Genomic DNA, 17,967 nt, shown 5'->3' on the forward strand with positions numbered 1-17,967 from the left:
AGCCACCAGGTGGAGGGGCCCGCAGTCCACGGAGGAGGCTGAATATCTGAACTATTCACACTGTGACGATGATGACGACGATGACAAACATTTAGTACTACTGATTGAAACCCACTGTTGTAGCAGCTTTTTTCACCATGACAACATTAGGATATTATGGGCTGCATTAACTGCCTTACATTAATGTCTATATTCTGCAAGCCACTGTGTACGCAGCCGTTCTAAGTTCTATTCTATCTACTCTATTGATTCATTTTGGAGACGAGATATTATTAGACACAACCGTTAGGGGCCGATTCGGTGAGTTGAAGCATTTTATTCGCATTGTTCTGTGTTTGTATTATTTATTATTTGATCTTCAGGGTGAATATTAATCCAGTGCAATGTGAAGTGAAAACAAAATGTCACAAGAGCTGAACCGAATGTACCGAAGATCATGCTAAGCGTCCCGATTTCTAGTGCCATACTGATTTGTTTAAATTATGGAAAAAGAGATAAATGTGGGGTTGTGCAGTTTTTAACGATTATTGTCATGTATGCAGATGCGGCGTTAGGCGCTCCCCTCCTGAGATCCCACTTCTAAATTGTTTCTATCCTTAGGTGAGGCTGCGAGAGGACCTATTTGTGAGGCGTTTTGTCACACAGCGCACTTAACAATGTAGAAATGATTGTACAAATTAAATTTGAGTCTTCACCAATGACTGATGATGCCAAATGAAAATACCTTCGAGCTGTACGCCGTTTACTTATTTAAATAATGGTAGGTCCCTCCTGTAACGGATCGGGAAAATGTAAAGCGTTGGGCTTTTCTTCAAGCGTGATATTTATTTAAACCACTGTACCTGTGTAAAAAATGATCTTATTTCAACATTTAATATATTAAGTTGAAAAGAAATGCCAGCAAATAAAGCATTAGTGCTAAATGCGAAAAATGTTATCTTGATATATGATGTTTTTATTTTTAAATATAACCTGACTTTCTGGGAGGTAAGATCCCTCAGTCTGACACTTTTCTAGCCGGTCGGGATCTTTTTAACAAAAACGAACAATTGTATCCGCCGCCTGTGAAATGACAGTGTTCTGTTTAAAAAAAAAAAAACGATTTATCATGCTTTCAATTCCGTTGTTTTCCTCCGGATGTTATTGTTTTCGGTAGCAGCTCGCACATTTGAGCAAAACCCTGTTTAACAAACTACCATCAATACGACGCAAATCACTCAACCTCAGCATGTGGCATGTGGGTCTAACAAGTATCTTAGATAACTACCAACAAGACTTGAGTAACTATGTTGAGTTGTTGTCCTTTAGCTCCGGCTGATAAACTCTGTTCACACCCATCATGGCTTCATGCTGCTTCTTCATAGTCAGGGTTCCATCCAAAACCATCCCGTCAGAACCCTAAGGAACCCTTTTTGAGGTGCCTCCAATTGTACTTTCCTACAGCTAAACATGCAAAAGCTGCAAATCCAATTGAATTGATTAATATCATACAGATAATGACAAAGACTTGGAATATCGACGCGGTGCAAGGTCTGTGGAATCATCCCCAAACATATACAGCATGCCACCAGAGCAGCAATAACATGACATGTTACTGCAATTGAGTATTTTCTTAAATTTTTATTTTTATCTTTTTTTTTTCCTCATGAAATTTACAGATCACGCTCACATGAAAGTAACTTGAGGTATAAGATTGTTCCTATTGTTATGAAGCGTCTTATACCAGATTAGGCTTTAGAGGCATTCAGAACCTTGGACAGCGCCTCCACCGGCAGAGGGAATTTGGGACACTTTCCACCTTAAACAATAACAAAACGTATTAGTCATTGGCACTGTTAAGCTTCACCGGGTGTTAGTGGGAACACGTCAGATGTCTGTGCCAGTTATTTGACGGGTGTTTACAGTATAGACCTGTGTTTACAGCATGTTGATGTTGGAAGGACCGGGAGTCTGGAAGGTTTTCCTATGCCCCCCCCCTCCCCGCTATAATTTATTTTTATTTTTTGTTATTGATGTGTCGAGCCCAGATGATGTGTTTGTTCTAAACTTCGTAGCAAGCTGTGTTTTCTTTGTTTGTTTGTTTGTGTTTATTTGTCCTATTTGCGTGAAGACCGCAGGAAGAATAGTGGCTTCATTGGTCGAACAAACAATAAACACTCACTGATAAAGAAAATGCGCATGTTGCTGCATGCAACACTATTCCTTTTTGTTTTTATTAGATACAGAAAGAAATGCATGCATATTTAAATGTATACGATACATGAAAAATATTTTTCAAACATTTCATATATATATTTGATTTTTTTTTTTTTTTTTTTGTATATATAGAAGTTGTTTACTCCCATAGGCCAGTGACCACTACCATTTCTCCTTGGTGCAGAAAGTGTTATTATATAACAGTGCAGCGGCGGCGCGGCGCCAGTGGAACCCACGCACCGGTTCACGTCCAGCCCACGAATCCTCATTTCGTTTTGGGCGGAAGTGACCGAACCGCACGGGGGTGATCGATCCCGCATCTGGACGCACCCGTCCGCGCGTGCCGAGCCCTCGGAGCGGGCGAGGGGGATTACGTCATCACCCGGTTCCGTTCCCTTCCTCACACACGCGCGCACACACACGCACACACGCACGCACACGCACACATACGCGCACACACCGCACGCTCCCTCTCTTCCCTCCGGTCAGGGCGCTTCCTCGCCCCAAATCCGCGCCGTGTTTTCGACCCTCGCGCGGGTCAACCCCCCCCCCCCCCCCCCCCCACACACACACACCCCCCGGGGAACGGGGCGGACGGCGGCGGCGGCGGGGCAGCTAGCTGGCGGGGGTCCGCCGGCAGCGGCCGTCAACATCTGTGCTCAGCGGCGACCGGCGGGAGATGAACGAGCTGGTGCGGAGCCTGCCCTCCCCGACCCTCGCGGGGGTCCCGCTGCCCGGCCAGGACACCTACCGGGGCTGGCTCTTCAAATGGACCAACTACCTGAAGGGCTACCAGCGGCGCTGGTTCGTCCTCAGCCACGGCCTGCTGTCCTACTACAGGTGACTCTGCCGGATCTCACTCATCCCTGACCTTCACCGGGGCCAGAATAAACTGTTGCGGGGCATTTGTTTACACTCCGGAACCGCTGTCCACATCCGTCCACCCCCCTGTGGACGGTTGTGTGCATGGGCGCGTCTGTGTGCATGGGCTCGTTCCGTTTTTATTCACACCGCACTTGTTTTCTTTTATTGACGACTGTGCTTCCATTGCTTCGTTCATTGAACGGCTGTTTCGCAATGACACTGCGATTTTTCGTTTCTCAGAACGCGCCCCCCCCCCCCCCCCCCCAAAAAAAAATAAAAATAAAAAATGGGAAGATGGGATTTCTCTCCTTGGCATCATCCGGGATGACGTTGGGTGTTGTCGAATGGGAGCGGTGTTTACTGTTACTTCGCGCCACTCATTGCAACGTCTCTGCACCAGCCGAGGCCACAGCCTTGGTGCAGGCGTGAGAACTTTTTGTTTGTTTGTTGTTTGTTTGTTTGTTGTTGGGTTTTTTTAAGGGAGTCCTGCGTCGAATCGCCGTCACGCGCCATAACAGACTCGTCGGTCCTAATTATTTCGAAGCGTCGGCGAATGCGCGTCGTATCCCCGTGAAGCATGGTCACCGTCCAATGCAACTTATTCCGCCCTCTGTGTTCGGCGGCCCAGGACCCAGGCGGAGATGGCCCACACTTGCCGCGGCACCATCCCCATGGCGACCACGCACATCGAGGTCGGCGACGCCTGCCACTTGGTGCTGACCAGCGGGGGCCGGAGCTACCACCTGAAGGCCACGTCCGACGGGGAGTGCCAGCGCTGGGTGTCCGCCCTGCAGCAGGCCAAGGCCAACGCCACCCACCTGATGCAGCACTCGGGTGAGGGGAGCGCGCTCGCCCTCCGGGGGCGCTTCGCGCGTTGTCGCGGGCGGCGGGTCGCGTTGCGTGGCCCGGGCTGGTTGCTTGCGAGCCCGGGCACGAGGCATGTTTGGCCCCCCGTGTCCCCAACCTGCCCTCCGGGTGGGTTATGCAACACCTTCCAAAAAGCACCACGTACAGCCTCTGCAAATGCCCCGTGGTGGCCTCGCAGTGTGGTGAGGCGAGTGGGTCGCACGGCGACGTCCATGTCTTTATGCGGTTAATGGTTGTCAGCGTTGGTGGCTGTGGTTGTAGCTGGTTGAGTTAAAAAAAAAAAAAAAATATATATATATATATATATATATATATATATATATATATATATATATATATATTTATTTATTTATTTATTATAGGTTATATTGTGGTGGAGTGGTCTTCATGATCAATTATCAGGAAAGAATGATAGATAAGTGGTTGTAAGAAAATAAGACTTGCTTGGAGGTCATTGGTCAGCCGTCATTTGTTGTTATTTCGGTAATACCAGCTGAGTGGTTTGTGAAAGTGATTTGTGAAATATGAATGTCCATCTACTCCACAATGAATTAATATTTTTCGTAATATCATGTTCTCTATACAGTTCAATGTGATGAACGTCGGTACGATTGTTTATCGTGGGATTCTGAATGTGAGATAAGATAAGATAAGATAAGATAAGATAAGATACAATATGATAAAGATATGATAAGATACGATTATGATAAAGATATGATAAGTTACCATTAAGATTAGATAAAATAAGATAAGATAAGATAAGATAGCTATTTATTAATAGGAGGTAAATATAAAATGAAATATAATATGTGTAAAAATCTATAAACAGAAGTTAACATGGAGTGGCACTAGTGCAGCCAACTGTGTTAACGTTTTTGTCCAACATGGGCAGGTGGCTGGTACGCTGAAGTAAAGCATAAATTGTATATGGCAACAGCAATAATATGCAATGGTAATGTAAATATTTCCCTGAACTGGGCCACAGATAGCTGGACTTGGACCGCCCTTTCACCCCCGTCCCTCCCTCTTAACCTCCTTCATTGTTGTCAAAGCGGGTGTGCATTTGTCCATTTGTCAACGTTTGTCCATTTGTCCAGATTTACAATCCAACAACTTAGTGCATAAATCCAAATATACACATAAGAGGTTATCGCCACATAGGCAATATTGTTTTCTGTATATCGTCTTTTAGATTCTTACAGTGTGAGCTTTTATTTTTTATTATCTTACTCGTCCGTCTGGTTGTGCACAACAAATCCTTCGTAGATTGAAGTTGTACCCGGTCAAATAAAACCTGTTCTGACCCTGGTTCTGACCGTGTAAAATTCCCCGCCCCTTTTTTTTTTACCCCCTTTATTGCCATTGGGGTTATCTTATGAATGATTGATAAGACATTTATGAGAGTTGCTCTGGCGGGGGTTTCCATTATAACAGTAATCAGAGAGAGATACGACCTTCGCCTTGTTTTTTTTTCGTTTCTCTGCTTCAAGGTCATGCAGCACCTGTACCGGAGGAGAATACAAATGTTCTCCCCGAGGACACAGGCCTTATGTAACTGACCACAGGGGGGTGGTGCTGTTCAACACAGCCCCACGGAAGGAGCTTCCTTCATGGCTGATGGTGTGCCAGTGTTTTTGGTCAAAAGAAAAAAAAAATGCAATTGAACTCACACAGCGTAATCTACAGCTCGTGTTCTCCGCGCCTGGATGCTGTGATTTTTGGGGTGGTTTTTTTTGTCTGTGAGCGACACACCAACACACACGCACGCACACACACACTGGGTGCCTGTACCTGTCTAGCCTCCATCGGTGAAACGAACAAGCGGAAACAAAGCGACCGGCAGAGAGCACAAAGAAGAGGGTTTGTGAGCATCACACACACACACACACACACACACACACACACACACACACACACACACACACACACACACACACACACACACACACACACACACACACACACACACACACACACACACACACACACACACACACACACACACACACACACACACACACACACCCCTCCCTCCCTCCCTCCTTTCAGTGTGACGCCAGTCAGGGATGAATGAAACAGCCTTCCCTCACCCCGCTCCTCCCATTCCGCTCTCAGGGAGACGAGGGGAGAGCAGGAGGCTGAGGAGGATAAGATCTTTAACGCAAACACATCCCCGCTTGTGCTCTGACGACACACCGGGAGAGATGATGGCAGCGGGCCTCGCGGGGTTCAAATTGTAAGTAGCTCCGTTTACCGCGTGTGCTCCGCGCGGGTACGTCTGGTTTTTTTTTTGTTGTTTTTTTTCCCCGCCGCTGTACCCGCACTCTGTGCCTCGGCGCAGGTGAATGAGTTTTACGCGGAATACCCTGAAACTGTCTATGCCGTCGGGTTTTGTCTCTACTCAAGCGGCAGATACTTCTATGGAGCAGTACGGCCCCTAAAATGAGTAACATGGCCCTGCTCCTACAGGTCTGTGAACAGGGGCGGGTCTTTTTGAGGCTGTCTGAAACCCTTAGGTTGGATGTAATTATAGTTGTAGTTATGGGTGCATACAGTCTGTCTACCGTCGAATGTGCCGTCTTTATATCATGCTGTTTTGTTTGTTTGTGTGGCTGACCTCATCAGACGCTGGTAGTTATTTCGGGGAAATGAATGAGCGACACTTAAAAAGGGCTGAGGCCGTGTGGAAAATGAGATTGCCCACAGTTTGTCTTCACTTATGTGGTTTTATGGCTTATATACAGTTGAGTACTTATCAGGTAGCCTTCCCATTTGACACGATACTTGAACTATTATTCAGTGTTTCATATTCTTGGTGGTGTGGATATTATTCACCATGAGAACAGTTCCCACCTCCATTTACAGGTGTGCACATATTATGGATCTTGGTTTATTTCTCTCCTTATTACTTTATACACATCTGTATCAATTCAGTGATAAGTATTGGTTATGGATCCTTTAGTGATAAGACACTGTACATGGGCTGACGGAATTGAGCTAAAATTGCATTGAAATGATGATTAAAAATGATACTTCTTTGACCTCTTCTAACCATTAAATTGTGCCCCCTCTTTCTGCATACTTTCCCTGCTTAAAATATCGCTCATGCACGCACGAGCGGCGCCCTACACCAGGTTTCCCTCTAATTATACCACATGCCGGTCACACTTAGTTTTTGTGGAGATGCTGCTCCCATTTTACGTAATATAACGGATGGCGACGGGGCCCCGTCGTCCACGGCGCCAGTTGTCATCTCTCCACCAACGGTCGCGAGAGATGGTGTTTTTCTCCGCTCCATGTGGGTCATGAAACCATTACAGACGCCTGAAGGAGTTTTCACCGTTTAATCTCCTCCTCCTGAGAGTTCACTAATCCAGCGCGCCCTGATTGTTTTTATTTCCCCGTAATATGGCGTGGAAGTCTCGTTTCCTTCATCTGCCGCTCCGAGACACCGGTGACACTGGCCTAGATTCCAATGTGCAAAGCTGTTGTTTTTGTGGGGGTTTTTTTCTTTTGTTTATTTTTTTGACAAAAGCACAAAACGACAATATTTCGATTTTGACCCAGAGCTGTGTGGTTCAAATCTGGGTGGAGGCAGACATTAGCAATTAAAATATGGATGTATTGTGATGACATTTCTATTACAGAGCACCCATTATCTAAATCTGCACCTATATCCCATTTAAGAATTGTCAGGGTGGTGATATATCGATATAGAATGGATATCCTGATTTGAGACTAAGTAACGTGAGTTATTTTGGTGATATTGTGATATAGTTGAAGTTGTTTTTAAGGCTGCATTACAGTAAAGTAATTCCATTTTCTGAACGGCTTAGACTGTTCTAGCTGCTCCAATCAATGTCTCCACCTGGTTATAATAGCCCCATTTCTAATAATGGTTTTTCAAATATGTATTTATTTATTATAATATCATATTAAAGGACCAACAGCCCCCAAAATATTGTCAAATTATCAATATCGAGGTATTTGTCAAAAATATATTGTGATTGTGAATATTGTATGATAATGATGATAATAGTGTATGATTTTGTCAATTTCGCCCAACAACAGTGTTTTCCCCTTCATTCAAAGGGTTTTTCTTTAATGGTGTCTCTCCATTGTTAGCCACTGCTCCATAAGATAAGATAAGATAATATAATATAAAATAAGATAAGTTAAGATAAGATAATATAAAATAAGATAAGATAAGATAAGATTATATAATATAAGATAAGATACAATAAGATAAGATAAGATAAGATAAGATAATATAATATAAGATAAGATATGTTAAGATAAAATAACAGAACATTAGATTAGATTAGATTAGTTTACATAACATAGGATAACATGGTACTTTATTAATCCCCTTTGGGCGAAATTGGGGAAATAGGGGCATCTCGAGCTCTGATCCGAATATCACATTCCAGTCCAACCTCTCTGCATTCGCTCTGTATGGCTTGAGACGGGTGGCTCATCTCTCACCGGCAAGGGAGGGAGGGAGGGAGGGAAGGAGGGGGAGAAGGAGGGAAGTGTTGTGCGTCACCATCAAATTTCTCCCTCTGCCGCTAAAAATAGCGCGGGCCGGACGTTTCCAGGGCAACCGTGTTCATTCACAGATTTCTGCTCGTGCAGCAGAGGAACCCGGGCCGCCGAGGTGTGAAGGATTATCACAGACACGCGTCTCCCGCAAATTTTTTGGATTTCATGACCCGTCTGAATGAATTTAGCGTCTGAACGGCACCAGAATGACCTTGAGTGATACCGTAGCTTGGAATGCCTGTTTTCATAACTCAATTGGCCCCCGAATGGTTGAGGCACTGCGCTTTTCATGCATCCATTTAACCGACATGAGGAAGACGCAATCGCCACTGGTTCGGAAATGGACAGTCTGTAAGGAAGGTCAAAGGTCGAAAGGTCCCAAATGCTCTCCTCCGGTTCAGATCCATCTCCCAGTTCTGCCATTCATGACGTGGACCTTGGTTTCCCCATGACCTTCTAATCGCCTCTACGTTTTTTGCTTATTATCATTAAAACTACTGCGCATGCCACCCGATGATGGTCTGGGGAGGCAACGCAGCCCATGAGAAATGCCCAAAATTTCCCCAAAAACCAAATTGGAGCTTATATTAGACACGGATAACGGATCGTTTTTTTCTTTTTAATCTCTTTTGGGTTTTTTTTGTTCTGGACAGATGACTCCGGAGATGAGGGCCCCGTCCCCCAGGAGGACCGTGCCCTGACCCAGGGGGTGCTCAAGACTCTGGCTAGCAAACTAGACGACCTGAGCACCTGCAACGAACTGATCGGGAAGCACGGCGCGGCGCTGCAGCGCTCCCTCAGCGAGCTCGACGACCTGCGGGGCTCCGGCGACAGCACAGACCGGCTCAAGGCCGTCAACGAGCGCGCCACGCTCTTCCGCATCACCTCCAATGCTATGATCAACGTAAGTCCTTCCCCGCGGTGGGAAAAAAAAAAAAAAATAGACAACTACTTGAGTACTTCAAGTACCAGTACTTTCAGTATATTCAGTCACCGGTATATTCAGTTTCACAGACTTTCTACTTTTACTTCACTACATTACTTTTTGTCAGAGTTTTCATCACTTTTTTTTTTCCCGGGATTTATATTTATATACATTAGTTTTGAAAATATGGATTTATATCCATGTACATTCTTTAAATCCGGATTTATATATATATACACATCAAAAGCGAGACAGATCAGGACATACTGAGCACTCAGCTGCAGAAAAAAAGTACTACATAAGGTACAGTTGTACTTTTACTTTTAATACTTTAGGAAATTTAAGAGTTAGTACTTATGAAGTGCGAAGGAACATCAACATGGTACTTTCACTTTTACTAGAGTAATTTTGTGTGTTCGTATTTGTACTTTAACTTAACGTAAATGTACTTCTTCCGCCACCGGCACTCGGCTGTTCTATTATTAGGGAGATGGTGACACGTTTTGCTCACGTGTTGAGCACTGACCTCCATGTTTGGACAGGTGTGTCGCGACTTTTTGGACGTAGCAGAGACGCACAGCCGGAGGTGGCAGAGGGCCCTGCAGTATGAGAGAGAACAGCGCCACCACCTGGAGGAGACCATCGAGCAGTTAGCCAAGCAGCACAACAGCCTGGAGCGAGCCTGGAGGGAAAACCCCAGCACGCACGCAGGTCCGGAGCCCCGGCGCTCTGATTTTTTTTATTTTAAACGTGTGACGTGCGGAGAACATGGCTCCCTTTCCATCGGCCCTATCCTAGTGAAAATAACGTGTGTGTGTGTGTGTGTGTGTGTGTGTGTGTGTGTGTGTGTGTGTGTGTGTGTGTGTGTGTGTGTGTGTGTGTGTGTGTGTGTGTGTGTGTGTGTGTGTGTGTGTGTGTGTGTGTGTGTTTGTTGTTTATTCTGGATAGGGCGGAGTTTTTCTTTCTTTTTATCCATCTAATTTCTTTGAATGTTTTTCTATTATTTTATTGTTTTTTATTTTTTATTTTTTTATACTCTTAAACCTCAACTCATCTGCTGCTTATCTAAACTAAACTATGCATGTGAGTAATGGAAATTATAGCCTAGTCCAACACCTAAACTTACTAGTGTGTACTAATACATGTAAACAAATTTTGTTTATCGTGTGACAGTTATGACATCACTTTTACGCCGTACCACCCAGTCCTACTTCCTGGTGTACCCGTATGATGTCAGCAGAGTGGATTAGATGTTGTCTCACCTCCCCATCAGGAGGCGTGGAGAGGACGCAGGAGGGCGACGCCAGCGACGAGAATGAGGATGCCGAATTCTTTGACGCCATGGAGGACTCCCCCACATTCATCACCGTGACCGCTACCGACCACATCCAGCACAAGTACGACCTCCTCCGCCCGCCGCGCACGTCCTCGGCGACCGGATGGCGGTCGGGTAGAGCGGGAGACCATGAAATGCAGACCGCGAAGTGCGTCGGTTGCCGTGGTGTAATCAATCAATATTTTTCCTCTCAGGCGTTCGGGCAGTAATCTGAGTATGATGAGCGGAGGGATGCCTAATGACTGGACCCACAATGAGAATGTAGGTCTTTATTCAGCTGAATAAAGTGAATTTGAAACTAATTTATCCACTTGTGCGCCCTATTACAGTACATTAACCAGTAGGTTGGTACATGCCTTAAAATAAAGTGTGTGCTTATGTGTCTGTATGGCTTTGGCTGTTTTAATTTGAACAACACTTTCATAGCTATAAGCTGGAGGTGGCGGAGTTTAAGGATTTACGGCTTTTTTTTTTAATACCTTGCATTTCATGCTGTTCATTTCAGGACTCCTCGGGCTCAAACCACGTGCAACTGAAAAGAACGAGGCGCAGCCGAATCCCCGACAAACCCAACTACTCCCTCAACCTGTGGAGCATCATGAAGAACTGCATTGGCAAAGAGCTGTCCAAGATACCGATGCCTGTAAATAAAACCCCATTGGTCAATGAACCGTTCGTTTGTGATGCCAAAAAAAGAATCCATTTCCTGACCTGCTGTTCCCTCCACCCTCTCTCTCTCCGGCAGGTAAACTTCAACGAGCCGCTGTCGATGCTGCAGCGTCTGACCGAGGACCTGGAGTACAGCGAGCTCCTGGACCGGGCGGCGCGCTGCGACTCGGCCCTGGAGCAGATGTGTCTGGTGGCGGCCTTCTCCGTCTCCTCCTACTCCACCACCATCCACCGCACGGCCAAGCCCTTCAACCCGCTGCTGGGGGAGACCTATGAGCTGGACCGCCTGGACGAGTACGGCTACCGCTCCATCTCTGAGCAGGTGCCACAGCACGCGCGGATAAACACAAGCGCTGTATTTTCACGTTGGAGTGGATCCCCCACTGTGGTGCTGTTACGTGCCTGGGGATTTCCTCCAAGTGGCAGGGATCTCCCTGATTTCACTCCCCAGCTGTTGTATTTCTATTCTGTTTTCATGAGAAAATGGGATTATATAATACCATACTACTGGGGAATCACCTACTGTGTCACATGCATCTAATAATAATAATAATAATAATAATGATAATAATAATAATGATAATTATTATAATAATGATAATGATAATGGTAATGATAATAAATATAGCTGCAGGCAGAAATACTTGGAATCCAGTTTAGTCGTGCTTGGTAGGTATTACAGTTTTCCCGGATTCTCTGATTCTCCAAATTTATATTGAATACCGCTTCAGCTTCCCCGGTCTGTCGTCTCCTGGTCTACGCAGCGCAACCCTCCTGTCTTTAAAGCAACTGACTATGTTTGCCTGTAAACGAGAACTTGTCATTGTTAGAACTCACCGTGTTGTCTGTGGAAGTATAGCTGCACTCTCAGTGACGGACAAAGGTGACCGTTTCATGCCGTGTGGGGCAACAATGGCGGAGTGACGTAATGACGCGGTGACGACTTTCTATGATTATTTATAGTTTTCCGGGTCCTTGTTTTCCAATGCATTCCGAGTCCATGAAACGCATCATGGACTCCTACAGTTTATATATTACGACTTCCTTAAATCCCGCAAAGTTAGGAGGTAGACAACAAACGCAATGGTTTTATTTACAAAAAGTGCAAAGAACATAAAATATCAAACGAAAAGCAGGTAAGACGATACTCAGACACCTACACACACACACACAGTTTTTTACCACTACAGAGCGATGGAGGCTACAGCATGCACCTTGCATGATGTGAATGGCTGTCCGAAGCCACAACCTGCACATACAGTATATAACAAATTGGATGATGATGTCACAAAGCGTTCTACTCAACAAACTCATCACGTTTCACCACCTGATCGGATGTTTAAGAACCTTGGCGTAAATGACGAGACGTCCTGGTTCTAACAAGACCTCAACCATGTCTGTGGGTCCAGAGGTTGTCGTGTTCCAGACACTTATCACCCTGCGGGCTGGACCCCTAAGATTTATAATAATAATAAAACTAAAAATCTAAAAATAAATAAACTACTTAATTGTATAGCACTCTTCAAAATGAGTTCGAAAGTGATTCACAGCAGATATGTTTAAACATTTAAAATAATCTAAAATCAGATTAAAACAGATACAAATCAAATAAATAATTATTTAATAAAATAATTCAAATATTAAAATGAGATGCACAATAAATAAAATCCATTAGAAGATTATAAAAGCTTACCACAGGCAAAAAATATGTTCAGTGATTAAAAACCCTGGAATACGGATGTTAAAATAATATCAAAATAACTAAATAAATTTATCTCAGCTCCAGTGGCGGGGTCCAGTTATTTTGGAAAGCTATTGACCTGGAGAGCCAGTGGAAGGTTTTCGCAACCATACACACAAACATTTGAAAATATATTTAAACAAGGCTATTTACTATACAGTACTATAACACACACTATAAACAGGACTGAAACATAATATAATCTCTTATCCAAATTACCTGGTTCAATTATGGACCTTAGCAGATATACAGTAGAAGTCATATTCTGTATTATGCCGATTCTTAATCTAAACATATACAAATGTGTATATTGGATATTTATATAATATATAATTAATAATTCATGTTAATTATATTTATTTGCATGTAATACATGTTTTCAAGTTGCAATCTTAAATTCACGTCATGTAAATTCTCTTACTATCATTATTTTGCTTCCTCTGTCTTTACTAGATATGCATAGAAATACTATAACTATAATAATTAATTATAATATGTGTTGTGACTGAGGATGCTTACCCTCCCCCTCAGGTCAGCCACCACCCGCCGGCCGCCGCCCACCACGTGGCGTCCCAGCGCGGCTGGACCCTGTGGCAGGACATCACCATAGATAGCAAGTTCCGTGGAAAATACATCTCAGTCATGCCACTAGGTGAGAATCACAGCCGGTCAGGAATGGGCTCTTGTGCAGTTCTTCCCGGTCATAAATCTAAAAAATGCAATTCAGACTCATGGGGTTTTGCACACGTTGGCAAATGTTCTTCCCTCCTCTTCACCACAGGGTGCATCCACCTGCAGTTCCACTCCAGTGGGAATCACTATGTGTGGAGCAAAGTCACATCCACTGTGCACAACATCATTGTGGGGAAACTGTGGATAGATCAGGTTTGACTTCCATTGCTTCTTAATAATAAAAAAAAATAGGAATATTATTCCTCATGTCTTCATGGGAGAATACAGTATACTCTATATTCATCCAAAAGTTCCAAAGTCACCTTGCATGCACTGTAATGTGGGAGTCATCAGAATTCCACGTTGCACACGTTGAACTACTCCTCCTTGCATCTGACCTTTTCACAGCCATATTCTTTCACCAAGTATGATTAAGGATGGTGTATTTAGGATAAATATTGTTATTTCTTTCTTTCTCGCTCTCTGCCTCCCGACATTTAAAGTCGGGGGACATTGGAATAGTCAACCACACCACCAAGGACTCCTGTCACCTCAAGTTCTCCCCCTACAGCTACTTTTCCAGGGATGTCCCCCGCAAAGTAAGATAATTAATCACTTTCCCATTTAAATAATAAAATATGCTCAATATACATTCAATATATTTCAAGGTCATATAGCAAGTTTTTGGTATTCTAGTGCAGCTTATTCGAAGCTTATTCAAACCGTTGGCGTAAGATATGTGCACTTAAAAATATTTTCACTAGTTACAAGACGTAACAGATTATATTTGAGTCAAATTTGGCATGCCTCCAAACATGAAAGTATCATATAATATTGGATAATATCTTTTGGCCATTCTTGCTTCAGTATAAAGTGGAATTCCTGGCCAGTCCCGCTGTAATAATCTGCAGCCTCTTTTCTCTTCATGTAAGAATCTCAGACGTCTGTAAAATGCAGCAGAGAGAGAGAGAGAGAGAGAGACCCAAAGCACAAAGAAACAAAGAAGCTAAAATAAGAATCGACATTAAACTAGTTTTTACGAGATAAAGAGAGCACTCTCAGTGACTCAAATTATTTTCAGACTTTGCATATCTGGTTTTGTTATTGTATTGATCAAGTTCCTGTCTCGTAGACAAAAGGTACATTTTGGAGCATTACATTTTTTGTAAATGTGCAAATCACCAGCCATGACAATGGGACATATTGTTGTGTTGTGGATATTGCGATTGTGGTCAGAATTACATTTTGGATCATAAAAATAATAATAAATAAATAATATATATTTTATTTTTTTTACTATTTTTACTTTTTAATTGTAAAATAATGCATGTCATGGGCAGCCACCAGAGCATTAATTGGCCTCTCTCCGACTGTATTTAATAGCAAGTTGTCAGCGATGCACATAAGGTTTTTTATATGCATAGACCCACAAGAAGCCTCCTAAAATATAAAAAACGAATAATTTAGTAAGTGAACTGTTGAAAAATGTGGCCCGATGCCCAGCTCTCCCCCATTCCGTATTGTAAATCACTACAGTTATTATTGTGTATTCCTCTGTGGTCATCAGGTGACTGGCATGGTGGAGGACAGAGACCGGGCGGCTCACTACATCCTGTCGGGGACCTGGGACGAGAAGATGGAGAGCGCCAAGATCGTGGACAGCAGCCAGGGGTGTGGAGGCTCCGAGGGGAAGCAGAAGACCGTCTATCAGACTCTCACACCCAAGCTGCTGTGGAAGAAGTACCCTCTCCCGTAAGACGATTTTATTTCACATTCCGCTGCTATTTCGGTTCCGTGACTTCCGACCCGATGTTTGACATATATTTCATGTCACCGTCCAGGGACAATGCGGAAAACATGCACTTCTTCTCCGCCCTGGCTCTGACCCTGAACGAGCAGGAAGACGGCGTCGCCCCCACCGACAGCCGCTTCAGGCCGGACCAGCGAATGATGGAGGCGGGGCAGTGGGATGAGGCAAACACCCAAAAGCAGCGTCTAGAGGAGCAACAGAGGGTGGAGAGAAAGAAAAGAGAAGCACAAGCCAATCAGGCCCTTGAAGAAGGTGAGTAGAATAAATATGTAAATATACAGTATAGATGATATACAGTATACACTACACTCACTGTTGGACGAGGTCCTCAGACCTTTTATTCAAGAAAAAGTACAAATAACTTGACACAAAATGACTCTATTGAAAGTGAAAATACCACATTGACATTTCTAAAAATGTCAACTTATGGAAGTACTTGCTGTTAAATGTACTTAAAATAAGTACTTGTCATATCCAGTTCCCTGATATAACCGAGCCTATAATACAGCATATGCTTTTTTATGCAGATGAGTGCTCCTGCAGATCCTGATTACAATTTACAAAATACTATATGATATACTTTTCATAAACAGATATAAGTTTAAACCTTAATCTCTTTTAGAAACGAAAGTAACGAGACTGTGTTAGAGATGTCATGGAGTAGATATTGTCTTTGAAATGTAGTCAACAAAATGTCTCTTGAAACTAATGCACAATCCTAAATCAGCTTTTTGATCGATCCAGGCCCTGTTTTTTTTTATGTTTTCAAATAACGTGACCGTGTTAGAAAAATGTAGTAGAGTTAAAAATAAAGATTGAAATGCAGTGGAGTAAAAGTGGACAGTTTCCCAAAATGGAATAAATAAAGCGACTACAGATACTTGAAAAACGCCCGTGGCAGTTTCAAATACCACGCGCCACCCAAGTGGCGTGTTGAGGAACTTCCGGCATAGAGACACAGAAGACGGGGTTGTAGACACAAGTTCATTGTAGAGAGTGGACTAGTTGGAATGAGCCCAGGAGCAGATAGACATGTGTGATGACAGGGGCTCCTCTCCTGAGTGTGTGTGGGGATGGGGGTTTTTACCTGTTGCTCAATAGACCAACCAACGAGCGGCAGGTATGCAGCCACCCTGATCCCGATCACCTAGATCCAGGTCAGGAGTGGCTGCTCAAACCACACCATCAGCACACCACAATGCCCTTAAATATAGCTTTTAAGTAATTGTTCTCTGTCATTTTCCACCGCTGTCTGCCGTAGATAGTACACAGTATGTTAGTTCCAGAAAAAAAAAGCAACGTGTGTGTTTAGTATTCAAGGTTTTGTAATGTTTTGAAAATAGTTGGACCGTTTAGGAAAGTTGTGGTCTGTGTGACCCCTCAGGCCAGGACATCGAGGGCTACCGGCCGCTGTGGTTCGAGAAGAGGACGGACGACTCGACAGGAGAGAGCACCTACGTCTACAGAGGAGGATACTGGGAGGCCAAGGAGAGGCAGGACTGGAGCCTGTGTCCTGAGATATTTTAAAGCCCCCCACCCCAGGAACGAGACATCCGACTGTAGAGAGCAGACCCACAGTGCACCGTGGACGACTGCGGGAAACCAGGGGTGTCAAACTCAGTTTGGGGTCACGTGTCGGATTGGTCAAAATGTGACTCGACGAGGACCTGATTGCTTTTGGTTAATCTGCGATCGGAGGGACTGTGACCCACGCAGCCCGCCTAGATGCTTTTTGTTCCGGAATGATAAAGCCGGAATCAAGCGTCTGAAATTACAGGGTTTATTTTTCAAACTCCCCCCAACGTCTCCGCTACAAAGTATTTCAGTTTTAGGAATTCTGTTTGATTTTATTGGCAAGATTGACTAGGTTGACCCCAATATCTCAGAGACCTTGACTCATCTTCAACTGAGCTTCAGCTCCATCTGTGTGTGTGTCTACATGTGTGCCATACTAATGGCACACATGTTGATAATAACTGAATAATAACTGTATGTCAATGTCAACTTTTTTTAGTTCTATTGGGGTTTTTTGGGGGGGGTTTTTTGGTTTAATTTAGCCCCTCCCCCCTCCTCTGCGGACCGCATCATGTTTGACAACCCTGCTGTAAACAAATGAGATGTGTGTGTGTGTGTGTGTGTGTGTGTGTGTGTGTGTGTGCGTGTGCGTGTGCGTGTGCGTGTGCGTGTGCGTGTGCGTGCGCGTGCGCGTGCGTGTGCTAGTGTGCTAGTGTGACTGTGATTTTGATTCTGCTTAAAAAAAAAAAACAACAAACCCACACATTTAGAAAGTTTAGAAACTCTCCCTTAAATTCACAAATGTACTTCTCTACCTGTACTTATTTACC

At 44.0% G+C, this 17,967-nt stretch overlaps 1 protein-coding gene across 1 annotated transcript; it reads left to right on the plus strand.

The window, feature by feature from the left end:
- Window positions 1–2,875: 2,875 nt before the first annotated feature.
- On the plus strand, window positions 2,876–17,149 carry osbp2a (oxysterol binding protein 2a; the record flags this gene model as incomplete). Its single annotated transcript, XM_080018458.1, has 14 exons — window positions 2,876–3,036; window positions 3,689–3,894; window positions 9,123–9,373; window positions 9,937–10,105; window positions 10,668–10,791; window positions 10,925–10,991; window positions 11,236–11,373; window positions 11,476–11,721; window positions 13,672–13,792; window positions 13,922–14,025; window positions 14,316–14,411; window positions 15,380–15,564; window positions 15,654–15,874; window positions 17,007–17,149. 14 exons carry the CDS (start codon window positions 2,876–2,878, stop codon window positions 17,147–17,149), a joined length of 2,232 nt encoding a protein of 743 aa, XP_079874584.1.
- Window positions 17,150–17,967: the final 818 nt, after the last annotated feature.

Source organism: Zeus faber (genome assembly GCF_960531495.2).
Source record: "Zeus faber genome assembly, chromosome: 17".
Taxonomy (NCBI): Eukaryota; Metazoa; Chordata; class Actinopteri; order Zeiformes; family Zeidae; genus Zeus; species Zeus faber.